At 39.6% G+C, this 25,981-nt stretch overlaps 1 protein-coding gene across 6 annotated transcripts in view; it reads right to left on the bottom strand.

Annotated features, from left to right (window-relative positions):
• LOC129721825 (uncharacterized) overlaps positions 1 to 25,981 on the bottom strand; it is a 669,416-nt gene that overhangs the window by 208,504 nt on the left and 434,931 nt on the right. For 5 of the 6 annotated variants that reach the window (XM_055674846.1, XM_055674847.1, XM_055674845.1 and 2 more), the window contains exon 4: positions 9,319 to 9,682. In XM_055674846.1, coding sequence (XP_055530821.1) covers positions 9,319 to 9,682 — 364 coding nt within the window. Of the gene's footprint in view, positions 1 to 34; positions 208 to 9,318; positions 9,683 to 25,981 lie in introns of those variants that run through there. The other variant, XM_055674850.1, reaches the window with a different exon arrangement.

The raw sequence follows: 25,981 nt of genomic DNA, 5'->3' as shown, positions 1-25,981 counted from the left end.
CATTGACTTCTTCTCGGCGAAGGATTGCGCGACGTTCCTTGTGTTGGTGGACTATTATAGTCTGTATTTAAAGGTCGTTGAGATGAAGTCCACCACAGCTGCAAAAACAATCGACGTCTTGGAAACCATATTTGCTGATCTATCCTATCCAGAGTCAGTCCGATGCGATAACGGTCCTCCATTTTCGAGCGACGAGTTTTCAACGTACTGCAGGGAGAAAAACATCAAATTAGTAAACACGATCCCGTACTGGCCTCAAATGAACGGGCTTGTTGAGAGACAGAACCGGGGCATTTTAAGAGCTTTACGTATCGCCAAAGTTATGAAGAGAGATTGGCGTAAAGCACTTGCTGAATACGTGTATACATACAACACTACTCCTCATTCTGTTACAGAAAAAGCACCGCTCGAGCTCTTGATGAGTAAACCGGTTAAGGACTTTTTGCCATGTCGCAGGACAGAACCGGAGTTGCGAAGCGAAGATATTCGTGATCACGATGCGATGAAAAAAATGGCAGGAAAAATATACGCAGACAAAAAAAGAAATGCTAAGCTCTCTGATATTTCTGTTGGAGATATGGTGATGATAAGAAATTATGACATTGGTAAACTGGAACCCAATTTTCGACCAGAGCGTTTTAAAGTTATTGAACGAACAGGATGTGATACCATAGTTATGAACGATGAAGGTGTAAGATATAGACGGCCGATCAGCCACCTCAAGAAATGGCCAGGACAAATAAGGGTGATGGATACAGAATCGATGATTTTGGATACAGAATCAGCGAATCAATCTCAAACCTCAATAAGAAATAAACGGAATTCATCGAATTACTCAGCCAAAGAACCGAAACGATCGGTTAGGATGAGAAAATCTCCAACCCGATATAGTCCGTAATGGGATTAAGTTTGAATAAACATTGATCTTTCTCTGAAAACAAACTTGTTTTTTTTAAATGTATTTTTTTTTTTTCGATAGAGTGGAAGAAGGATGTAGAGTTATAATATTACAAGAAGTTCCGAACCACAGACTACACCCCTGCTAGCTGTATAGGTATTGGAGTATAAAGCCAAACGACTGTTAGAAACCCGTTGTGTGCTCATTTCTTGGAAGTAGACTCAAGGCGTAAAGACGGGTTGTCTACGGAGCGGACTTGGACGCTACATTTTCCAGAAACCGAAAATCACCATGAATTTGGCGCCTGGTATTCGGTATTTGATATTGCGGAAACCGGATATAACTATATCACTATCTTGTATTTTAAAATGGCGTCTGGATTTGATTTCCAATCAATTCTGGAATGATCATTTTTGGCTGTTTTCCAGCATCCTAACTTTGTAATTTCTGATTTAAAATGGTGTCTGTAATCATTTTTTAGCTTCTATGCAATACCCATATTGGGTGGTATTTGGTATTTTCCAGGAGCCTGATATCGTCATCTTGAGTTGCATAAAGGCATCTGGATCTGGATTTGGAATTTTGGATTTGAAGTTACGTCTTTGGATTGAAAAATGGTGTCAGCGGTCGATTTTTGGCCTATGTGCATCATCTCGATAACAGAAATAACCATTTTGGGTGATGTTTGGTGATTTCTGAAAACCGGAAGTCACCATCTTGGATTTCTAAACGGCGTGTTATGTGATTACAGGTGTCTTGGCATCATTTTGATTCCAGAAATATCCATATTTGGTGGTGTTCGGTCATTATAGATTGTTTTCCAAAAACCGGAAATCGTCGTATTGGACTTGGTCTGTGAAGTCGACTTTAACGGCCACTGACTATCATATATGGTCATTTTCGGTAACCGGATGTCGCCATCTTGCATTTTTCAACAGCGTCTGGATTTGATCTAAGGTATCTGGGTGTCATCTCGGTTCTGGACTGTCGATTTTGGTTATCCAGCAACCGGAAGGTGCCACTTCGAATGCCAAAATAGTGTCTGGGGACGATTTTTGGCCAATGTGCCTCATCTTGATTACAGAAATGCCCGTGTTGGGTGATTTTTGGTCATTTTCGCACACCAGAAATCGCAATATTGGATTTTAAAACGACATCTGGATTTGATTCACGGTCTGTGGGCACCATTTTTATTTGGGCACCATTTGCAATACCGGAATTGGGTGGTGTTTGGCCATTGAAGGCTGTTTTCCGAAAGTCGGAAGTCGCCACCTTGGTTTTCAAAGTGGCTACTGAATTTGTACTCCGGTATCCGGGCATCATCTCGATTCCGAAATGATAATTCTTGGCTGTTTTCCAATAGCCTGAAATTTCCACTTCGAATTAAAATTAAAATTTGTCAGGGGTCGATTTCTGGCCTATGAGCATTATCTAAATTATGGATATAGCAATTTTGGGTGGTATTTGGTGATTTCTGGAAAACGGAAGCCACCATCTTGGATTTCGAAATGGTGTCTTGAGTTGATTTCAGGTCTCTTGGTATCATTTTGTTGGTGTTCGGTCATTATAGGTTGGTTTCCGCAAACCGTAAACCATCAAATTGGATTCTTAAATGATCTGTTAAGTCGATTCACAGCCGCTGGCTATCATACAATGTAGTATTTGGTCTTTTTCGGTATCCGAAGGTTGCCATCCTGTATTTCGTCACGGTTCTGGAATGACTGTTTTTGGCTGTTTTCCAGCAACCGCAAGTTGCCACTACGAAATTCAAAATGACGATTCTTGGCCTATGTGTACCATCTTGATTGCAGCAGTGCCCATATCTGGTGATATTTGGTCATTTTTTCATCTCATCATTTCATCTCGGATTTGAAAGTGGTGTTTAAAGTTAATTTCAGGTCCCTGGGAATTATCTAGATTCCAGAAACACCCAGTATTCGATCATTTTAGACTGTATCCTGGAAACCGGAAATCGTCATCTTGGATTTTAAAAATTCTGAATGGACTCGATTTTCGGTTTCTGGGTATCATTTTGGTTTTAAAAATAACAATAATGAGTGGTATTGGATAATTTTCCGGAACTGGGAATTGCCATATTTCATTTCAAAATGGTGTTCAGATTTGTATTAGGTAGGTATTAAGCCATTCAAGAATGTTTTCTAGAAACCGGAGAACGTCATATTGACATTTTGGGTCTCTAGATAAAACCTCGGTTCCGAAAATACCCATATTGGTTTTTTTTAGCTCTAATTGGTCGAAATATGAGTTGAAAAAATGTCTCGATATTTTTCAATAGTTCAATAGTTGTTGTTATAACATTACAATTTTGCTGCATGTTGATGGAGGCGTGAAAACTTTCCAATCGATTGTATCAAAAAACAAAGAAAATCGGAGAGGGAACAATATCATGGAAACACCTTTTAGGCTAAAAACCCTTTACTATTAAATTAAAATGATGATAGGAGCTCTTTCAGATACAAATTTTCAAAATGAACTATTAGGCGGTTCAAAAATGATTAAGGTTGTTGCCCTCCCTTTAGCTACGGCGTTGAGGTACAGGAAAATCTATATCACGGAAATATACCTCGTATTTGGAAGCCCACGTTTACAGAATTACACAATGTTCATGTGTAGTATTCAAAAGTGTTCATGTTTAAGACTTGACAACGAACAAATTAGTTGTTACTACCCCCTCCTCACCTCCGTTCATTTTCTTTTCACATAAGATATATATAATTTAAAGTTTATGAGACATATACGCTGCTATACGACGTGTACCGAATTAAATGATAATCAGTTAGGCGGTTTCAAAATTAATAAAGGTTGACAAAATTCATCAACCTCCCCCCCCCAACCTTCTTCCACTTAACTATGCCACTGATATATAGCAAAGTCCCAAATAACAGTTATGTCCCCGAGCCACTTTCTGATAATTAACGAAAAACGAAATATAATATACCCTCCTACTTACTACGCCACTGAGATACAGGATAATCGCCCCCCCGTCTTGCCGCGCTTATGGAATAGGTAAAATTCAAAGTCGTTGGAATACATCAGGTACTATAGATTCTTCATACCGAATTCAATGCTGATCGATCAAGCGGTTATGAAATCATCGAAGGTTTAAAATTGTTCACCCCCTCCCTCATCCACCTCTGAGATACACCAACTTGACACAGTAACGTCGCAAAACTACATCTCAGACACAAAAACATTCTTGATATAAATTTGCACGGTTATCGGGGAAGAAGTTTTCTGTTTCATGAACCACAAATTCACCTCCCCCCCCTCTTGCCTACGCTAATGAGATAGAACAAAACTAATTTTTAAGGATAACTCCCCGTACTCGAAAACCCCTATGTACACACTGTCACGGTAATCGATCCAGTAGTTTTCATGTCTATAGGGAACAGACAGACAGACAGACATTTGCATATATACACCCAACGCAAACGGGGAACATTTTATTGCTTTAGGGCAATTTTTTATTACTTATTGTGTCTTACGACTGCGCTTTATACACAAATAGTAATAACCGAAAAGTAACAAAAATTATGACGGGCATACGCTTGTATGTGTTTCTGCAGGAGAACATACAGCCAAGCACCGCAATGCATGTGTTAGCAAGACTTCACTCGCTGCATTTGTATTGATACAACGATCAGATTAATTTTTGTCCCCTTCATCCACACATAATGAGAATCTCACCCGTCAACCTCAAATGTCTAATTAGAAACACTTTCGTTTCGTCTCCCAGTGTTTACTTGAAATGAAAATATGTTATACTGTCTGAACAGAGTTGCCGAAGTTGCGAATATTGTTCTGGATGGGCACGAGTATTGTATTTTCAAACAGGTGCAAATGAGTTTCCAAGAACCAATGAGTATGTGTTTTGGATAGCTTGCAAGAAAGCGAATGTTTTTGTTTTTCTCTAACGCAGTTTACAGATCGTGATGTCATTTAAAGACGCATTTCAAGTCTTTGAAGTCATCAACGTTTGCATACTCTATGACGGGGAAAATGCTGCTTGGCAGCTTTTGTCATATTCTTTCTCTACTCCGTATGCATACAACGAGCGAACAAATACACGCTCACCGGATGAATTGGAGATTAAAGAAATTTGTAACATGTGCAACATATGCAACGGTGTGTGATTTTTGACGTAGGACTACGTCTAACCGCACTATATCGAGATACATTCTGAGGAAACTAAAAACCAAGATGTAACGTCGGAATGAAAGATTTCAAACGGTAATACTAATGGATCACAATAATCAATATGTCGTTGGATTGATAAAATGATGGACAATTTTGTGATTCTTCATATATCATTGTTACTTAATTGTTAAACAGTGAAAATTGATGAAAAGTTTCAAGGTCGTATTTTTACGAACAATGTACCAATCACATGCGAGCACTCCTGGCACAGACTTCATGAGTGGACACCAACTGCCTGTTATGACAACCTCTATTCAGTGGCAAAAAATAATTTGACAGAATCTTCCCGTCCCAATAGGTCAACTAATATTTGCTTCTATGAACCTAGACTATTCTGATGTCTTGAAAGTAAAGCTTTTTCGGAAAGTTCGTAACAACCTCCTTTATCAGACAATTAAACGATCTGTTGTGAGAATGTTATTAAAACTGATGTCTTGAAGGAAAACATGCTGACACAGGCAACAGTACTGCACCGAGCCATTTATGAGAAGACGGTCGCTCGTCGTCAGTGCAGTAGCACTCGATTGCCATTTGTGTGCAGTCAAGCCAAGTGGAAACAATATAGCTGCTGTCGACGTACAGTAGTGGTGCGTAGTCGCGCACTACGCTGTGCGGCCGGGAATAAAATAATTCTGTACGCAACAGTATATCACGATGTAGGATGTTGCATCCAATATGTGATTACAACTGAACGGATTTTGACCACCAATGCTTTGATCGAACGACGACGGTTGCCAAAGCATGTGATACAATAATTGGCATATCATTGTACATTGTACGATGAACAGTAAATTAGTAAAAAGTTCAGTTGAAATCCACTTTTTCTAGTTCAGTTTCACAGCTTTCAACCAATCACGAGCTCGCTTTATATAGCTGCAACAGATGTTTTCTCATCGTTTTAAAGAGCTTATTGTATTACTACCCCTGAACAGATTTCAAACACCGTTTCTTAATCGACAGGTAAAATATTGCGAAAGATTGTTATATAATAATTAAAATATCTTTTCAACAAAAGTTGTGTTAACATTCTACTAATCAGAAGCTTGCTACCCCGTTGCTCGTTTCCTTTTGGTTGTCGTGACGAGTAGATGGCATTTGAACTGCAACCGTAGTGATTTTCATATGCATGTTTAATGATAAAAACTTCATTCAAATTCCTAAAATTAGAAGTTGCATTGGGTTGCTGTCTTTTTGAATTCTACACTCTGTTTTTCTCAGATTTATTTAAATGACCAACTACAGGCTATTTAAAAGACAATAGAAAACCACTATGCTTCGTGAAGATTTTTAAACAGATAGTTCAGATAGCTTTAAGCTGTACTGATGGTTATATTTTTCCAGTAAAATAAATTTAATTCAATATGACAATCCTAGTTGCATGACGCGGTTGTGGTATAGAGAAAACCCCAATTATATGCAACTTGACGATAGGTTTTAAACATTCATATTCGTATTTTTCAATTACAAAAATATTACATCAGCATCTGCATATTACTAAACATATAAACACAACCGTGTAAAGATACTAAACATATGAATACAACCTGTCATTGCCAGACTTGTAATTGAACAACATTATGCAAACATCAGTTGGAGAGGTTAATGTTGTTTATCAAACCGAGCTAGGTTTATTTTTGAACGAAACAGACGGATGACTTTTAAATATGGCATTTTGTTGTTTGTTTTTTTTCATTGGTATCTTAAAACTGATTAATTTTTTTCTGGTTCTGCTTAATGAATAAATGTTTCAATTGGCCTAAAATGAAAAAAAATGACTGTTACATGTTACATCCTCATAAATTCCAATGTCAATTTCAAAATTTTTGTGAATATAGATTTTCCACTAAAAACTGCAACTCTTTATCGTCACTTTTCCAACGAACTTGTAAATACAGGACTTTTTTATGTGACTTCTTTGCTAAGCAGTTGTAAGAAACTGACAATGATACTGCTTTGAAATCGGTGAGTGAGCTATCTTTCACAAGCGCAATTGAAGATGAGAGGAAGTTTGCTTTCTACTAAATCGTTTTTAATTAAGACCTATATAAAAAATTGCCTTTTCGCGTGTTGAAGAAATTCGACTGCATTAGGATGAAAGGTATTCATCAATGTTAAAAACAGTATTTTTTTCTTCTTGAATAGATGTCTGCAAATAAGTAATCTAAATTTTTTCAGTTGTCAAAATCGAACCATGTTAAAAATAAACGCTTTTCTTTTTATAACTTTCTGGTGGCATATGACTTTAACAATATGTGGCCACCAATGAACTAGTTTTAGGATTGTAAGTTGTTAGAGGTGTCGTTTGATGGATTAAGGCTCAATAATCTGAAAGTATCCGGAACGCAACGTCCGCATGAAGCCTTCAACGACCTAGACACTTGATATGACCCTTCGGAGTAATTAGAGGTATAGCACGGTATTAAGTGTTGCCTTGATCATGTCTATTTTGGTTTCGGTTTCGGCAGCATAATGGACAAAATGCCTTTCTCTTGGCGGTTGTTGAGTTTGAATTATTTAAAAGCAAAACAAGAAAACTATAAATTATGATTAAACATAACCGCTCGTTTTTGGCTTATGTGTGCCAAAGTCAAACCGTGTCGAAAGTGAAACGTGGTCAAATCGAACAAAGTTTGAATTTTCTAAATGAAATATAAAACTATCGTAGTCCTACGTCAAACATGCGGTCGTGTCTTGGATACCACCCTCGTACTATTTTTACTTGAGATGGAAAGGGAGCAGTTTTTGACAGAAAAAATCTTGCATGTGGTTGAAACGACCATTATTAGATAGTCGTACTCCCGTAACACGTGCTAAATATACGGCAGTATGTGTTGTTACTTGACTGGGGAAGAATTTTATTGCCTTTTAAGTAATAGGTTTGTTACCTAAAAGACAATTTGGCGCTATTGCTTCTATAGTATTAAGGAAAAGTTTTGCGTGTAGATATAGAAGATAGATGAAAAAAATAAGTGCTGTCTTCTATTTTGATCAAATCGAACATCAGGAAATTTTAAAATCATAAGCTTTATTCGGTTTAGTGTTTTGAAAATATCAATCCGAATAAAAAACAAAGTTTTGCAGTTCTACTTTAATCACGATGATTTATACTTCACGTCGGAGAATTGAAAAGCACTAAAAGTTTCCGGGACCTGTGTATAAGTTTGTGGCTCAAGTGGCAAGAGAGACACCGTATAATATGTCGATTGATTACGGTCACTCCGAACAAGCTGCCCAATGTCCGTGCGAAATTCTATGTGTCACCAACAGCCGTAGTAACTCAGAATCTCATCTATTTGTCAACAGTAAAGAAAAACAAAATTTAAAATTCATCAGAAGTAGAAGACCAGACACAATAGAAAGGAGATCTATGGCGTTATGAATTTTTTACCCATTTAAAAAATAAAATATCGTAAAGATTTTTGGAATTTATTGTTTTTTTTGTTTCAATCGATCTTAAGAGCTTTCGCATTTTGTTATTGCTAAATCACAATACTTCCCAACTAAGACAAACTTGACATGTCGAACATTCTTATGTTCGATTGGAATCCTTTCTTTTGTATAAATCGATAAAATTATTTAAATCAAGTTTTTAGTGAAGAGCGACAAAACAGTTTACTCAAAACAAAAGATACTTTGGAACTAGGCCCTTTACATTGTTTGGAAGCAACGGGCTTATTTGCGAAATATTCCATAAACAGTCGGCAGTAAAGGGTGGATCAACATTGTTTGTCTCGTTGTCAGAATGCTTTAAGGCTTATTCGAAAAGGGTTTGATGAAAAGCGCAGATTTTACCCATAAATGCACACATTTAACCCTCTAGTGCCCAAATAAGCTTTTAGACGGACTTCGAAAAAATCACTATAAAGCTTTATAAACATTTTTTAAGTTCTTATTGAAGCTTTTTAGAGGTTCAAGTGAAGACCGTCTAGAGGTGGCACTGGGCACTAGAGGGTTAATATAGTATTTTTAGGAAACTATTAGACAGGTTTTTATACGTCGATTTTAGGTATTGATGTTAATGTTAGTCACTTCCTTCGAAATTAAAATTTTAAAATGTACTTGCAAATTTTCGAACTGATATTCCCCAATGTTTTTTTTTGCCAGTTGCGCCCTTATCGTAAATTACTCCGGAATATATTGTAAATATATTTATTTTTTTAATAATTTATATATAATAGTTATATAAATAACCAAAAACTTACCGTTATCGTTAAAAAGGAATAAGCTTCTGTTTTCTAAAATTTTATGTAATAATATGTATCCATTACATAAAATTAGTGCTGTATTCTGGTGAACTAGCATACACGTTAATAATGGGAAAACAATCATTGCACTCGTTGCATTGCGTTCTGTGGCAGAGTTTTCGAAATTTTCAGCAAAGTCATTTTTTGGCAATTTGGCATTAGTGTGTACACCGAAGAGGTTTGTAATAAACTGCTGAACAAGCTTGAATTTTGCATTATTGAATGTAATATCGAGTTTTGTATTTGCAATGAAATCTACAGCTTCGGTTATTGATACTAGTGACCAAGTAATGAGTGTTCCTCTCTCAAATAGTGTTAGCACCTGTGAATTAGAAATAAAAAATATCTGTTGTATCTGAGTTTAACCCTGAATTGCTTGAAATATAAACAGTTTAATGTGTTTCGCAATTAAGTAATGTAAAAAACTTGGTAAAGCCATAAAATTTATTAGAACAAAAAATATATATTTTTGGCTTAAAGGAGGCATCGTCAAATGTGGCATTCGCTTCTGAGAAAGAATTGAATTTTGTAGTGCGTCGAGATTTGTGACATTATTCCTGGGTTTTAATTATGAAAAAAAAAAATCATCGTCTTACTCTTAAAAAAAAATATGTTAAAAGTGAGATTAAATATGATTATGATGTCAATAAATAAAATTTAATAAAATTTGATATTAAGTTAAAAACTAGAGGTTCTCGGGTGTAGGAAATTTTTAACCCGTACCCGACTCATTGGGAATTTTTCAAACCCATATCTGACTCGAATCCGAAGTCTGTTTGTGTGGAACGCGCACAAGAATTCAAAAGTAGTTTATTTGTTTTTTCTTGAGACGATTGTGCAGTTTCGCCGCTTCGCTTGGGTACCACTCTTGTGCCGGTGCCGGCATTCACACAACTTACCTCCACAAGGATTCACTGCTCGATGCCAACTGAGCTCGTGACTCGATGAGGGGCAATTTCAACGATCGGACACGATCGCATGGAGTCGTAACAGACTAAGGGAATCTGTCGTCTAGTGAGTTCTTAATGAGCACATTAAACCGATACGTATTGCTCAATTATTCGATGACTCAATGTGTACCACACATCTCCCCTGTTCTCCCAAAAAAAAGGAAGTAAAGAAAAAAAAAAACTACCGCTGAATCAAACAAATTTAAGTATACTAAAGAAGATGAAAAAATGTATTTATTTTTATCGTTTAGCTTCTTGGACTCCGATATCGAATTACTACACGCAAGCTTACAATGACTTATCATCCACGAATCGAACAAAGTCAGATAGTTATAGTGGAGTTTTCGTTACTCTTTCTGGTCGTTTAGATATACCAGTTTCCACTTGCTTCTGATTACTCATCCGTGCACTGTCTCTCCATGTGTGAACTTTTTTTGTCTGCGATACATGGCGTTTCATGCTATGACCCTCATCATCGGCAAGAGTCAAGCTCCCATTCCTCTCATTCATGACTGTGAAACGCTTCTTATGGAACCTGGAATCTCCTTTGATTTTGATTGACGCTCTACAATAACAATATCGCCAGGTTTGACGACGTTAATTTTCGCACCACGCCTACGATCCTCCCGAGCATTCCCCTTGACCATAACTTCTCGATCTCTTGCATCTAGAATCTGATCATCATATTCAGACTTTCCGTAATCTAGTAAGGGCAAAGCTCGTTTAATTTTACGACCCATCATTGCTCCTTCCGGTGAGATCTTTGTATCCGAATGAGCTGCAGCATTGTAGGCGTGTACTGCGTTCTGAAGTTCCTCTATGTAACTAGTGCCTTCTGAAGCTGCTATAGACATCGCCTTATTCACCACTTTTATGAAACTTTCCACTAGCCCATTTTGCTGGGGGAAAAAGAGGGTAGAAAAAAATGTCTGAATGCCGCGGTCCGAACAATATCGTGCGTATGCTATTCCATTGAACGGGGGACCGTTATCAGTTTTGATTGCCTTAGGATATCCTTCCCTCCCAAACACGTCGTCCAAAACCTTCTTGGTGTTTTCAAAAGCAGTAGATTTCGTTGGTCTAGCTAAAGCATACCGGGATCTCAAGTCAATTATCACTAAAATAGAAACTCCTCCAAACTTCACGTATGGTCCATTGATATCCATAGCTATGGTTTCCCATATAGCTTTGGGAGCAAATGCTCGCTCCATGGGAGTATGACGCTCTGGTTTACCATTTACGGCACACTGGATACAAGATTTGACCCACTGATCAGCATCCCTAGTCATTCCAGGCCACCAAACACGTTTGCGCAAAATATTTTTGAATTTCGCCGCTAACGGATACCCTGCATGTGCCATTGACAGTGTTGTTTTTCTCAAGTCACTCGGAACCACCACACAACCGTTTTTTACGAGCATTCCATCGCTAATTTGTAAATCGTTTGAAATTACTTTGTACTTTTGCAGCTCTTTGTAAAAATTTCCCGACTCCAATGAATCCAACACTTGTTGAATAGTACTATCACGAGCGGTAGGCTGTCTAATCTCAGTTTCAGTCAAGAATTCTATCGCATTTGCCTCGAGATTCGCGATTTCCCATGGACTAGTTTCCTCATCGAAGGCATCATCGGTTCCTTCATACAAGCGAGAAGATGGATCAGCAATATTTTCGCAGCCACGTACAAATTCTACAGCATAGCTGTAAGAACTGAGCCTTAACGCCCACCCATCAGCTCTTGTCAAAGCTCTCTTAGCGGTTTCTCGAGAGCGGTTTAGAATAAAAGTTATGCCTCTAGCATCAGTGCGCAAGGTGAAATGTCTACCCAGCAAAAAATACGCAAAATGCTCGACCGCCCAAACAGCAGCCAAAGCTTCACGTTGATTTTGGGAATATTTTTTTCAGTTGCCGTTAGAGCCTTAGACGCGAAACTTACTATCCGAGGGGTTCATTTTTCATTCTCCTGGACTAAAACTGCGCCGAGAGCATTAGGGGAGGCATCTGTGTACAAGATCGTTTTGTCATTCTCTGAAAAATATCGCAGGGAAATCGTACAATGGACGATACGTTCCTTAATCAAATTAAATGCACGTTCTTCTTCCTGTCCCCAGCTCCAGGATTTTGACGATATTACGGACCACAAAGTTGATGAAATATCAGCAAAGTTTCTTAAGTACGGGCTAACAAACGAGGCTAGCCTCTAGAAAACTCCGCAGTTCTGATGTAGTGCTCGGTTGACGGAACTTTTGTATGTCTTTAATTTTTGATTTTTTGATATTGAACCCTACCGCATCCAATTCATGCCCTAGGAATGTGATCCGAGTTTGATCAAATTCGCATTTGGCCGTATTAAGCGTCAGATTGTTTGCTTTCAAAATTTTCAACACATTCGATACAGTTTTCCCTAGTTCGTCTAGCGTTTCCGCAAAAACAAGTATATCATCGATGTATACAATTTTGTTTTTCACTGTTTCTAAAATGGCACACATCTCCCGTTGAAAAGTTTCAGGAGCACAGTTTACCCCAAACATGAGTCGGGTAAACCGGTACATCCCGTCTTCTGCCAAGAAAGTTGTCAAGCTACGCGACTCAACTCGAGATGATAGTAGGCATTCGATAGGTCTAATTTAGTAAAATATTTCGCTCCGTGTAATTTCACCTTCATTTCTTCCAGTATAGGCAATCGAAAATATTGTCGCTTGATTGCCTTTTTTGGGGCGCGTATATTGACAACTAGTCTAAAATCGCTGATCCACTCCGGAGCCGTACTAACTCGCTCAATAATTCCACGCTTTTCCATATCTTTGAGTCGAAGCCCGACCGCTTCGCGGTATGCTACCGGAACGTTGTAATACGCGTTTTTCTCCGGAGGAACCGATCTGTCCACGCAAAACGTCACCTTGACTCCTGGCACTTTTGGAAACGTTTCATCATGGTCAGATTGCCTACAACTATTGACGTCCGCCCCGTTAGTAACTCCATGTCACTAGCAGAACTTCTGCCGAGTAACGAGCAACGACCTTGTTTCACAACCAAGAAATCTGCATTTACAGCTGGCTTATCAAAACCAACAGCTCGGATGTTCGTTCTGAAAGCATGTTCAACCAGCATTGGATTATCTGCCGCATAACCGCGCAAGTGCTTGTTCCTCGGGAGTTCGATGGGTTTCAAATTTGCAGTTCCAAATTTTAATTGTTCCTCCAGACTGCGCCCGTCATTACCACCTATAACATTGGTGTCAGCCCCAGAGTCAATAAGAAACTTAATTGGATTTGATGAGCCAACGGTGCAATTAACCAAAACATCTCCTAATGACAGTGCATAAATTTGCTGTGAAATAGATAGGCATAGAAATTCATATTGAATTAAAAGAGGCGTTTCGCGGATGCAAATATGTTATATTTCTTATTTCATTTTATTTTATTATCTATTAGTCTCTTTTACCTGTGTCTTGCTGTCTTGATTATTTAAATCGTGTTCGAAACGACTGTTTTCCAAAAAGTTTATTCGCTTCCTAAGGCACGTTGCAGTGAAATGGCCGCGTTGTCCACAGGAGTTGCAATTTTTGTCAAACGCTGGGCATCGTTGCCCACTATGAGCTGCTCGATTACATCTTGAGCATCGCTCAAAACGCTGTAAAGGATATTTAGTTTCTCCCCGAAAAAGTGCTGGCCTGATCGAGTTTATCTCGAAATTTTGGCGTTAAGCGCAAATACGGCAGTTCAGATGATAGACGTGTTTCATACACGTCTATCATCTGAACTGCCGTATTTGCGCTTAACGCCAAAATTTCGAGATAAACTTTGAGACACAGCCATTATAGATGTTGCATCCTCGAGTAATGGAGGCTCTGGTTGCAAACCCTCATCACGCGTAGCTGACTGAAGAATGTAGTTCGTGTCATGCCCGTATGTCCTTGCCGTCTTAGCAAGTTCACGATTCCTCAATCCTTTGAGGAGCTGAGTTCGGACGAAACGATCATGATTGGACATATTGTACCCACACAGCAAAACTTTTTCCCTCAATCTTGAATAAAAACTAACCGCCGACTCGCTTTTCTCCTGTTGCATCGACGTAAACGTGTCATGCTCAGCCCAAGTTTCAGTTAAGAGCTTCAAATATTCATCAACATTTTTAACGAAATTCTTATAGCATTCGGAATTATTCGAATCAGGTCGCAGCTTGGCCGCGCGTACGATACCCTGAAGCTCATCTCCCATTGATAAATAAAGCAATTGGGATCGTTTTACTGGGTCACACAGGTTCGACAGTGAAGCCGCAATTTCGAAGTTCTCGAAATATTTTGTCCATGCTTCCCACATTTCATTGGCAGGAACACCTCTCAGGAATGGTTTAATATTGTCCCATCTAATGCTCTGCGTACTGTTATCAAGCGGCCTCACGATTGCTGTCGATGTTAGTTCTAATGAAGGCGCATCGAAGTTAGTATTTCGATTGACAACTGACTCAGTATTACGACAGTTTTCGTGTCTGCGACCGAAAGAACCACCGATTCCAGCAATAATTCTCTCCAGTTCTAATACTCTTTCTCGTAGCTCGCGGTTTTCTAGATCAGGATCAACTGCAGTATGATAGACGTCATATGGACCGGTTTCGGCGATACATTCGTCAAAATTAATGCGAACAGATTTCCCCGGGGTTTGGGTGTCTTCCTCTTCATATAAAACGTTATCGTCATTTTCGGAAGTTGGTTCTCGCACGTATTTACCGGGGCTCAACATAGTGATGTGTTTTTCCTGCTATTCGATGAAATACAAAAACTCGGTCTGAAATTCAAAATCGAAAACAAGACTTGTTAGCAAACAGCTTTGAAACTAAAAAAAAAAAACATTTTTCTTTTTCCACTCGCAATAATTTCGATTTGCTGTAGGCTGATTTCGCGATGGTTAATGAAACTATTCGCTTGGAGGTAAACATAACTGGAAACCTCTACCATAACTTTTTCGGGGATGTTACTTCCAATTTCTTTTTATTTCCGAGCTATCATGAACAAATTTTTTGTTCGTCCCGAAATATTCTATATACTCATCTTAGCTCAATCGGAGCTAGCAATCACTCAATCAATGCATGGCCCATCTATTTCTCTGCGCTCGTCCAAAGCTAAGCTTGTGTTCATCTCAAGCGTTCAACAAAAAAAACTGGTTTTCATTTGCGGCTTGCCAGAGTCATAACTGTGTTCGCTCGTCCCGAGCTATGCCTGTGCTCGTCCCGAGCTTTGAAGTAAAAAAAACTTTGTTTATATTCGCGCTCGCTCCAATTTGTGCTCGTCTTCGCTCGTCCCGAGCAAAAACTGTGTTCGCTCGTCCCGAGACATACCTGTGCTCGTCCCGAGCTCAGCCAGTGTTCGCTCGTCCCGAGCTATACTCTCGCATTCTGGACTTCTTCCCTGGACACCGGACATTAAGTGATTTCAATTTGCTATCGTTCTGTATTTATTTGTGCTTAATGAAAAGCAGCAAACAGCCAATGTGCAGTTTCGCCGCTTCGCTTGGGTACCACTCTTGTGCCGGTGCCGGCATTCACACAATTTACCTCCACAAGGATTCACTGCTCGATGCCAACTGAGCTCGTGACTCGATGAGGGGCAGTTTCAACGATCGGACATGATCGCATGGAGTCGTAACAGACTAAGGGAATCTGTCGTCTAGTGAGTTCTTAATGAGCACATTAAACCGATACGTATTGCTCAATTATTCGATGACTCAATGTGTACCACACAACGGTCATTTGTTAACGTCGCGAGTGCAATGAAGTGCGGTATCCGTTGGTATCCAATGTCACAGAATCTGTGACCGAACATTTCATGCTGGCTGCATAGGTGCTCAGAGAAATCACGAGGAATTTCTGCGCACCTTCATGATGCCGCTATGCCAGGACTACCAGGAAAAGTTCGTGACTGAACTAAATCTTAAGGCTCTGACATCTCATCTCAGAAACATCTCAGCAAATATCGGAGTGACGCTGGAAGCAAAGCATAAGTTTCAAGATATAAAAATTTCAGCGCGACTCATGATCCAGCAAGACGCTGGAGCATATTGAAAAAAGCCTGAACGAAATAAAATCTACCATCTCCAACACAACGAGCAGCAACTACGCCAGTGCCGCGGAAATAAAAAACAAAATGTCAAAACTTCTTGACACACATTCGGACACATCAACAGCTGTTGAAGCGATGGCTAAGCCAGCAGTGACAGCAGCAGCAGCAGCAACAAATTCAACGACAGGGTGAATAAACAAACTACTCGCTACACTTGAAAACGGTTCTACGCAGTTTAATGCCGAATCAGCTATTCGTGAAATTATCGACGAGGTAAAATTTGTCTCTGAAGCTATTACCAGTCTCTAAACTAATCAAACTCACGCATCACAACAACACAAGTCGCTGCATGAAGAATTAAATCAAAGTTTGGCAGCTAACAATAAAGGTACGAATATTCCGCGTCGAAGACTCGGCAGAAATGAACGAGCAAAGTGGTCGTTCCATTAACATTCGGTCTGTGTGTACGAATAGCCAAACAAAAGATAAAATAACCCGCGTTCAAGGCCAACCGGCTTGAGTGTTGTGTCGCTACGTGAAGTGATTCCGTACCCGGCGGACTGCGGTGTGGCTGTATTATAGTGAAGCTAGCGGCTGCAGCTCTGGTTTTGCAATGAGCAGTGAAATATAATCCGCATTCAAGGCCAACTGACAGATGAGTTGTGTCGCTGTGTGAAGTAGTTTCGCACCCGGCTCACTGCTGTGTGGATGGATTGGCGCTGCTGTGTGGCTGTAACGGCTGCAGCTTTGAACGATCGGACAACCAACCCTGCTGGAAGGAAGAAGCAAAAAGGTACATGTTCTTGTCGGTGCTAGTGTGCTAGCTTTAGCGCAATGGAGGTAGATTCCTCACTCCCCGATCTTCCGCCTTCAAAACCTCCTGACTCTGACCCTTCTGTTACCCCCTCCCTTTGCCATTCTTCAGTTCCCCCTCGCCCCAGGCTTTACCCAGACGGAGCCCAGGGCAGCTATACTGTATATTTTCGGCCAAAGGCGAGACCGAAATCGAAACAGTTGAACATCTTACAGATTTCTAAAAAACTTGACGAAGGGGTACAATGCCGTGACCGAAATTACCAAGGTCCGACTTAACAAGCTTTGTATCGTGGTTGGTGACCTGGTACAGGCCAACGCTATAGCTTACTCTAAACTCTTCACACGCGAGTATTGCGTTTACATACCCGCACGAGACGTGGAGATCGACGGAGTCATAACCGATTCGAGTCTGTCAGTCGTGTGTATTTTGGAAAGCGGCTTCGGCTGCTTCAAAAATTTTCTGTGCGCAATTGTTAACATATAGATTTTAGATTGCAAGCAATTGCGGTCTGTGTTAGAGGTGGGCTAAACCGCTCTTTTGCAAGAGCGGCTCTGAACCGCTCACTCACCGTTCCGAACCGACTCCTATGAACGGTTCATGATTTACAATGGTTCATGAGAGTTGACAGTTCGTGTTTGCTCGGTAAACTTCGGGTTCGCGCAAACCCATCAGTCCTGGTACGCTCAAAGAACCGTGGCTCTTTTTCGTAACCCGTTCGTTTTCTCGCTCTTTTTGAAGAACCGGTTAATATGAACGGCTCGTGAGCCGTTCGCCCATCCCTACTCTCAGAAACCTATGCACCATATCATCATTTCATTATGGTTTGAGAGAATTCAAGATTAGTCGCGATCTGTACACTTCATGAAGTGCACATGTGATGAATAAACAACGATTGCATCATATTCGTTTCGTTTCCATCACTGCTCCTGACAGTGTCGTCGCAAAGCTTAGTGCCACAAAGCACCGTGGCGACACAAATAATTTTTGCAACGAGATTGAAACCCTATGCGAAAAACTAAATAATACTTATTTATCCCTAAAGATACCAGCTGAGGTTGCAAATAAAATGGCAACAAAAGCAGGTGTTCAAGCATTATTAAATGGAGTTCAGAATAACGACACAAAGCTTATTCTGGGGGCATCTTCAGCGGTGGCCCAAATCATTGTTTTGTTCTATTTTTTTGGAACAAACTCAAATTCACATTCAATTTACACCGGTGGTGTAAATTTTGTTTTATACCAGATCTAAATTGAAAAAATTTAAAACTGGTATACGTTTTGGTCTATTTTTGTCACTTTTTGGAACAAGAAATAGATCGTTCTAAAACCCTTTGTACGCTACCAATAGGTGGGTAGAATGTCATATTTTAATTGAATACCTCATTTTTAGCTATTTCCAAACAAAGATTTTTCATGACAATTCACAATTCGTTTTTGTGGCTTTTCAAGAAGAAAATGAACAGGTTTGTCGAAACTGACCAGCAAAAGGGGGAATTCTGGACCATCAACCACCAGGATGACAAATATGTTGGCTATTTGTTAATCGCCTTGATTGTACTGGGACTAGAGGAGACCTCAAGAAGCCAGAAAATGTTCCTCGAAGACACTAAACTGAAAACGTTCAAAATGCAGGCTTGTTTCAATATCCTCAAAACCAAACCCAAGTTTGAAGAACTGCAAGATTTTAAAAGATTGATGAGACGGAAACGGAAGATGAGCATCTACGCGATCAAACATTTTTTGCTATCCTCCGAAGCCCTACTTGTAGCGGAAATTTTTCGATCATACCAATCCATCCTAAGAAATGTCACTGACGCTTGGGTCAAACCGTCAAATACATAAAGTCTTGAGTATAATAAACTGTCTTGCCAAAGTAATCGTTTGATGTGTGTAAAAATTATCGAATTTCCGTTTGTTAAATATTGAGTGCTTTTCATTATAACAAGTCTCATAAACTGATAACATGGGGTATTGAATTGTTGACAGTTTGACAGATGTCACCGGTTTAAAACAACAAAATATACAACACCGGTGCGGATAACGAAAAGTATATTAGCTGGTTCCATTCAGGTTTCGCTAGTGTAAATCTAGTATAAAGTTGTTTCAAAAATAGACCAGCGCTGAAGATGCCCTGAAAGCCGGAAGTTTCGCTACAATTAGCGAAGCAATAAGTAAATTGAACGAAAATGAAAAACAACTAAATACAGCATCAGTTTTCATAATGCATAATAACACTTATAATAGAAACAGAAATAATAATAATCATGGTCGCAACTATGGTGGGGGGGCAAGGTGGGGGCTTCAGCTCCCCCTAGAAAGTTTTAAGTCCCCCCTAGAATTTCTCAGAGAATGGTTGTATTCAATATATATTCATTCCATGCTTCTTATCAGATCATCGAAATCAACACAAATTGAGATGTCATCATTCATTGGCTAAGAACTAGTACTGCACCCAGGATCGATTCTCAAACCTAGTAAACTTACGTTACCAATGAGACTAGCGTGGAAAGAATAGAATCAGTTCAACGGCGCTTTTTAAGATACGCTCTCCGTAAACTGCCATGGACGGATCGCTCCCGTCTACCAAGTTATGAAAGTCGCTGCTTATTAATTCGACCCATAGAGACACAGCCAGGGCATTGTTCACCACTGATCTTTTACAAGGCCGCATAGGCTGTCCCGCTCTTTTGGAACAAGTAAATATAAACGTGCGACCTCGTGCTCTGTGAAACAATTCGATGCTACGACTGCCTGCTCAACGAACTAACTACGGCATTTTTGGCGCAATGGTTGGTCTCCAAAGGTTGTTCAACAGAGTATCTGCTCTATTCGACATTAATTTACCTCGAACGCTTCTTCGTCGGCGATATCGTTTATTTTTTCAAGATCAAATGTTATATTGTTTGTAATATGTAATATTTATTGACTCTCTGAAGATATTTTAATTGTTAACTTTAAGTTACACCATTTGGGCACCTGCTTGCCTGTTGGTGAATATACCAAATAAATCTTGTTTTACTAGAGCCGTAGTGGCTCGTGCTGTATCAAGAAGTTGATGCCGTGCTGCTCGATTTTGAGCTGTGTTTCGCCAGTTCTCCAGACGTCTCATCACCCGCAAGTCTTTTTCGATCTGGTCGTGCCGGCAGGGTTACTGACGAGAAGTGATTTTACAGAGTCGTCGTCCGGCAGGCCTTACGACGTGACCGGCCCACCGCAACCTATTGACTTTTGGGGTTCTCTACAAGCAGCACGGACAGCTCATGGTTCATGCACTGTCGTCATTGTCCGTCGTCCGTCTGTACTCCATACTATTTGAGTTGAAGCCCTCCGCCAGAAGCGTCGTTGTATCGGTTCCGTAGAGGACTACCGGTCGTATCAGGTACATAGTCTACTTTTTGCTTCGTCGCACTAGACTCGATCGAAGTGGTCATGTCCGAGCCAATATCCGCACCGCAATTGGTGCGCACGTACCTATGTCTAAGAAGAGCGGGCCGTCGATGAGAATGGTCGATGGTCAATTTGGTTTGTTGTACGTCGGTCAGGTGATCTCCAGGTGAAAAAAGGTACTTTGGGCTGGCAGAAAGCTGCGAAGTTGACGCATCGCTGGGCGTTGTCGTTCGTCACGGTGTGCAGGCTGTGCGGGCCGATCACCGGCTTATATATGTCTTCCCTACCGATCTGAGCGTTCATGACCCCGATGACGATCTCGATGTCTCTACGCGAGCAGCTATCGTAGAGTTTCTCCAGCTGTGCGTAGAACGTTTCTTTCTCTATATCCGATCGTTCTCGTCTTTACCATATGTGATGAAAAAAACCTGAATTAATCCACCTAGTGGTGCAGAAACCTTTGTTATACTAACTTTTACTTTATACATATTAGGCCAGTCAATTACAAATCGTATACCAACATAAGTCCAATTTCAATAACGAATGAAATGAATTTAAAAGATAGTTTTCAGAGAGTTAACCAAAGAAGATCATTGAATTAAAGCTTGACGTGGTTTTCACAAATAATATGAAAGTTATCACTGGAGTACATTAGTTTCATTTTTTCGATCACAAACCAATTTTTAGATGCTGGCTAGAAGCAATTAATTTTTTTTTTTTTTGAAATAATCGAACATGGGGCAACAGTGATAGATAACAATGATGCTGATTTCACACTAGAACACTGCCCATAATTCAAAAATTGGCTAATATGCCATAGGCATCAAAACGAGAAAAACGCATTTTAAAGTTTTTTGTCGGTACAACATATTTTGACTGTTAATAACAACTTTTTGAAGTAGAATACTTCTCTCGGGAAGTTCGGCTACATAGGGATGTGAAATGAAAATCTAAAACCGAAAAAAGTGAAAAATATGTCCAATTTCAAATGCTAATAATTCGGTTACTATTCGATGGATTTCCTTCGGTCTTGCAGCAATAGATTGGAAAATCTTCTATGATTCTTCCCAAATGAAGATAATTGTGATTTTATTATTCAAACTCTTGTACTATTGAAAATAGTCAAGCCTTGTCAAAACGAAAAATTCGACCTCTGATTGGTCGTTATATGATTGCTTCCCAAGCACGGTCGACAGATCATATAGTTTGCAATTTTAAATATGCTATTTGGCCTATATAAGAGCCTGTTTCAGCCGAAGCCGCTCATAATAGTTCGAAACAGCGACAACAGCAGTCATCCCTTAGCAGCAGCAGTAGCAGTGCAGTGGATACCAGCGATAACGGATAGCGGCCACAGATGTGGCATAGCAATGGATGGCGCACTAGTTGTAGCGGATCTCAGTATCGATAGCAGCTGGGTCAGCTGATGCAGAGGCAGCGGATACCAATGGCAGCGTATAGCGGCCACAACTGTGGTATGGCTACGGATAGCGTAGCAGTTGCAGCGGGTACATCTAACCATGAAGCATTTATGCAATAATTGAATGAAAATTTCAATTGCAGCAATCGGCCTTTTTCATTGGTGACCATCAAACACGCAACAATCTGCATCCATGCGACACGGGGACGGGAACATTTTCTTCTTCCAAGCCGCGCAACACGACACAATACATGCTATTATGTTGCCTCAATGAGAGCCCTATCGGTCCGGCTCGACAGAATGTCCACAAGAAATCGTTTTTGTACATCCGTGTTTCGAAACTGAGAAAATCTGTAGGAACTGAAGATAATGGGGGCCAGAATGAATGAGATGTATTTTTCGTACATTAGTATTATGATAGACGAAATAAATTCTTTTCGAACGTTGTAGAATGGTATAACTGGAAATAATAAAGTCACGCCTATTTTTCCAGTTATATCATTTCACATCGTTCGAAAAATTTACGTTCGTTTATTTACTAGAAAAAAGACTGACACGCAAGCAACCGGGTTATCTTTCTTGTAAAAGTATTCTACTTCAACCTTGCGGTCGTGGCTTTGCACACAACCCTCCTGTGATTTTTTATTTAGTATATCACCCTTCACATATGCTGGAACCTTGCCGTTGAGTTGAAACAGAAAAATCTGCAGGAAAATTCCATCCTCTACGTATTTTCAACGCAGTAGCCGTTTTTTCAATTATAAACGAAAGGTCAGTTGACAAACCGGTGTGCAATTTGGCTAATATCCATACGATGTGAATTATTTCGTGCTCGTTGGTGATAAAAATGGTTTTTAATTTAATAAAACAACACGGAACCACAAGTGAGGACGAAAAGGACGACGAGACAATTGTTACGTGCAACAATATAATAATATAACAAAAATATCATTGATTCATAATGATCTCACAATCAACTTTCCTATTTTTTCCCATCAAGTCCAAAATGAAATATGAATCTTCTCTTTATTGATATTACTTTTAATCAAAGAGCTAAATAGCATTTTTTAAATGTAAAGATTTATGACAGAAGGAAACAGTCACACGTTTTGATCATTGGGTTTTGCAGCGCTATAAATAAATTCTTGTAGCTTCAAATATTCTTCGTGAAAAAGTCAAATTTGATGCAAGGGCCTTACGATCGCTTACCTGTCGCCAGTAACCAACAGGCTACAACACACTTTCGAAAGTTGGACGAAATACACTGGTTCGTGAACATGCCACAGGTTGAAACATATTGAATATTAGCCAACTTCTCAATTATTTTGGATATTAGCCAGAATTGTTTCACATTTTCTGCCTTCTCAAATGCATTTTTTGACAATTGGCTTCCGTAGGGACCTTGTTTAGGGTGTGTACCATCACGAAAAACTGTTTTCTCGGTTTTGGTAAAAATGGCATATTAACCAATTTTTGAATTATGGGCAGAACAGCAAACATGTATGTTAGTTCAATGCGGTTCTACTTATTAGCTTTTTTTCAAAAATCGTAGGACCTAGATTTATGTATCACCATCAAGTTTTTATTACGAACTAAAGCAAACTTCTACAAACCTATTGATGAAAGTTGTCAATTTAATTCTAGGCATTATCTGAAAATGAAAGTTCTCCACGATCTTTGAGAATTTTGGATTTTCGGAGTGTAGGCGAGAACATTATTCTTTTCGAAGGCCTAGGCTGTATGAAAAAATCCGAAATAAAGTCTGTTTAAATCTTGCTGCGATAACGAGAAGTGGAATAACAAGGATACTCTGTTTACACTTAGTTTAAAATTAATGAATGATACAATATGCAATATTTATATCTTACATGAGCATATTGTATCATTCAGAGATAAGTGACTTTTCGACTGCGCACAATAGTAAACGTGTATAGCCATGTAGGGTTGCTTCAATACTTTTTCCTTATTTTGCCGATTACGTTCACCAGCTACCTCAGATTCCTGGTCACAAATTTAAAACATAAAATAAGTGTTCACCTGAAAAATTTTCCAGCTGTTAAAAACTTAGCATTTTAAACAAAACAGCGATTCATTTGTGCTTTTTAACGTGTGGCACTAACACATTCGTACGTAAATAGGTCTATACATCTTTGGTAAAGCTTTTCAAAATATTTGCATCGCTAATTGTTTGACATTTGCACACTGTGGGATCAGATTTTACTACAATGCTCGACTCCCGAAAGCTGTAAATGTTTCTTACTCTTCGCAAATCTAGGTTCAACGTACAATTTAGTATATATTTCATAAGAAGTGAGGACGCAAGCTCATGAAATTGCTCTAACTTTTTAACCGTTGGGTAGAATTTAATGAAAATGTGGGTGGATTTAGTTCATAGTGCATTATCTACATCCTGCAAGTTTTAAAGTCCTGTGATCAAAACTCGCGGAAATGGAGTCGAAAGAACAGCTCGTGCGTGATAAAATCTTGCGCATTCATCATGAGAACAAGGATCTCTCGCATCGTTCCATCGCTAAAACGTTGGGAATCGCAAATTCCACGGTGTCGCGAGTAATTAAGCGGTTCGAGGAACAATTGACCACCGATCGGAAGCCCAGAAGTGAAGGAAAAAGTATTCCATACAACACCAAAAATCACAACCGCGTAGTTGGGGCCTTCAACCGAAACCCAAACGCCTCCGTTCGGGATGTGGATAAGAAGCTGCACCTAAGCCAAAGTTTTGTCCAGATGGCCAAAACTAAGGTTGGGCTTCGAACGTTCAAGGTACAAAAGGCCTCTAATCGCGACGAGAAGCAGAACAAGTCCGCCAAAACCTGTGCCAGGAAGTTGTACCTCAACTTGCTGACGAAAGTTGAATGCTGCATCATGGACGACGAAACATATGTGAAGGCCGACTTCAAACAGATCCCCGGCAACCTGTTTTTCACGGCCAAGGATAAGTTCAGAGTTCCGGAGCATGTCCGCACTCAGAAGATGTCCAAATTTGCGAAGAAATTCCTGGTTTGGCAAGCCATCTGCACGTGCGGGAAGCGGAGTGCACCTTTCGTGACCCAGGACACGATGAACGGACAGGTGTACATGAAAGAGTGCCTCCAGAAGCGGCTGCTTCCTTTCCTGAAGGCCCACAACGTCCCAACAATCTTCTGGCCGGATTTGGCCTCATGCCACTACTCCAAGGACGTGCTGAAGTGGTATGCGGACAATAAGGTCAATTTCGTGCCGAAAATGTTCAACCCTCCCAACACTCTGGAGCTCCGCCCCATCGAAAAGTACTGGGCGATTATGAAGCAGCACCTTCTTAAACAACCTAAGATAGTGAAGACAGTCGAGGAACTGAAGAAAGTATGGGTTTACATGCAAAAAACGGTTGATTCACAGGTTGTGCACAATCTCATGGCCGGGCTTAAGGCCAAGGAGCGGGCATTTGCGTATGGACTGTAAATAAAATACGAGTAAAATGGTAAAATGAAGTTTAATAGTTATTTTTCAATCCCAGAAAATTTGATGGCAATCGGATGAAAACTTAAATTTTGCGAATCAATTTTGAGTGTGGCAATTTCATCGTGGACACCCTTTTAGCATTACAGTTTCTTCTAAATTCTGGTTCAAATTTTCAAGAAAAAGCTAAAGTGTAATTTATTTACACTAGCTAAGATACACTACGAAGAGTGTAAAGATTATGAAAAGTTGTCGATGATTGTTGATTTCCTTTGAGAAATAAATAGCGGTACGAAAAAAATAGGGATAGAGAAGACGAAAGAGCAGTGAGAGAGAAAAATTATCCAGAAAGTAAAATATCCCATGTCTAAAATATACTTTGGTCATAACTCTACAGTTCAAGCAACAATAAAAGATCGCACTCAGTATGATTTTCAAAGAGCTCTTGGGCTTTCATTTGATCATGCGAACATCCAAATCGGAATAAGCGTTCTGAAAAATAGTGTTTTTTTGTTATTTTTCTGTTTTGGGTC

This window comes from Wyeomyia smithii, chromosome 2 (assembly GCF_029784165.1).
Source record: "Wyeomyia smithii strain HCP4-BCI-WySm-NY-G18 chromosome 2, ASM2978416v1, whole genome shotgun sequence".
Lineage (NCBI taxonomy): Eukaryota > Metazoa > Arthropoda > Insecta > Diptera > Culicidae > Wyeomyia > Wyeomyia smithii.
Note: the sequence above shows the minus strand (reverse complement) of the source record. Positions and strands in the feature narration are given on the sequence as shown.